Source organism: Mytilus californianus, unplaced genomic scaffold, assembly GCF_021869535.1.
Source record: "Mytilus californianus isolate M0D057914Y unplaced genomic scaffold, xbMytCali1.0.p SCAF_5, whole genome shotgun sequence".
NCBI classification, from domain to species: Eukaryota; Metazoa; Mollusca; class Bivalvia; order Mytilida; family Mytilidae; genus Mytilus; species Mytilus californianus.
This window is the reverse complement of record NW_026262701.1, coordinates 31,018,646-31,020,524: the sequence shown is the minus strand read 5'-3', so window position 1 is coordinate 31,020,524 and position 1,879 is coordinate 31,018,646. Positions and strand designations below refer to the sequence as shown.

The following is a 1,879-nucleotide window of genomic DNA, read 5'->3' as shown; positions in this document are numbered from 1 at the left end:
AGAAAAAAATGTAATGACGAAAATATCAAACTCAAATGTAAGTCAAAAAGGGGGAAGTCCATAAAATTTGACAAAACCAACGCTCGACTATATCAACCAATAGAATGACTGGACTTCGTATAGAACATATCAATATCCAATGGGTATATGATCGTTCTATGAATCAGGCTGTTTGCATTTTGTTAAATTAGTCCCAGGGCGTCACACTGAAATCAAATCATGTGAATTTGATCGCCAATCAAATTGATATTTACATTTGGCCAATCAGAAAATAAAAACTCAAAATTCATGACTTGTGTATGGTATATATATCGTAATTTGAAAATGAAACAACTTATAGTTCAAAAAGAAACAGAAGTTTTTAGTTTGAGACCTTGCTAAAATGGAGAGTTTTGCACTTTATTGTCTATTGTTTAGTATTGGTAAGTTGTTTATATATATAATTTATATATATCTATTGGTAATCCATGAGCTTGATTGTTTGTAAATACAAATATTAGATATTCAGTTGTTAATTGAAATTATTATTTGTATTTATTTTCAGTTTATTATGTTTTATGATTTTCTTTGGTTTCACATATTCAATAATTTTAAATATGCATAGTCACTGATACCTTTAAGTGCATCTCTAATATTAAAAAAAAATATCAAATTTAGTAAAACACAGGACGAATTTGTGTTTAATACTAATTTCAAAATGTGATATTTTGTATAGTTGCACTTGGTCATGTAAAAGTCAGTGTTGGCTCAGACCATCAGATGGCACAAGCGGCCTGCATGGGTGTGTCCCAGAATACTGCATACGCATCAGCAATACCACGGAATTGTTATGGGGGAAAGACTTGTGAAAGTATTTGTGCAGATGCCACAGCTACAATGAATCAATACTCAACTGCTGGAGGGCCCTTAAGGTATTTTACATTATTAAATATTTGTTGAACATAAATAAACGCATCATACATACCAGGATTGAAATTTTGCACGCTAGACGAACGTTTCGTCTATAAAAGACTCATCAATGACACTCGAATCAAAAAAGTTAAATTGGCCAAATAAAGTACTAAGTAAATGTGATTGCATACTGAACAGCCAATACATTTCTTTGTTTATAATAATATATGAAGCAATGAGCTCATCCAAAACGGATTATGTAAACTTTGATTGCAATTTAATGTATGACATTTATATATATTATAAAATGTAACCATTTCCTGACTTTCTTAAATATAATCAACTTACCAATGATATTCAAAGTACGATATTTTACAATGATAAATTACTGTCAAGTGTTAAAATATATATCTTTTTCAGCACAGCTCGTTGTATTGAAGCTTTTCACATTTACCAAACACGTGGTCAGGAGAACGTACCATATCAACCATATGTAGTGGCATGGAAGTATGGCGTGAAAGGGTGTTTCCAAACCAACTGTGGACCTAACTTCTGCTGTTGTATCGTTTAAACAAAAAGTTTTGGATCCAGAAGAAGAGATGTTGTCGTTATTTTGACGATTATCAATAAAGATATATTTCAAACCAATTCTGGCATTGTTTTTTTAAGTAGAATTGTGTACACCTCAACTTTAAAAACGAAAGAAAAACAGGAGCGTTTTATGATTTGATTAATTAGAATTTGACTGATGTAAACAAGTTTGGTTGTGTTACATCTTACAAAGTCTATCCAATTTATTTTTGCAAAGAATTCCGCTCAAGCCGGTGCTAGGGGCCGTCTTAAACTTTAAGAGACGTGAGAGTTTTTTCGTGTATTTTTGCTGATTTTGTGTTATGGATGGATATCCTATATCCGTTGTTTTTCTATTAGACAAACTTTAACGTATTTATATTAGTAGTAACATACAAGAAGTTACTCGAATAGCTCG

At 31.3% G+C, this 1,879-nt stretch overlaps 1 protein-coding gene across 1 annotated transcript; it reads left to right on the top strand.

Moving 5' to 3' along the window:
• Positions 1–293: 293 nt before the first annotated feature.
• On the top strand, positions 294–1,539 carry LOC127700600 (uncharacterized). The gene is made up of 3 exons (XM_052204148.1): positions 294–422; positions 716–911; positions 1,312–1,539. Exons 1-3 carry the CDS (start codon positions 383–385, stop codon positions 1,460–1,462), a joined length of 387 nt encoding a protein of 128 aa, XP_052060108.1. The 5' UTR covers positions 294–382; the 3' UTR covers positions 1,463–1,539.
• Positions 1,540–1,879: the final 340 nt, after the last annotated feature.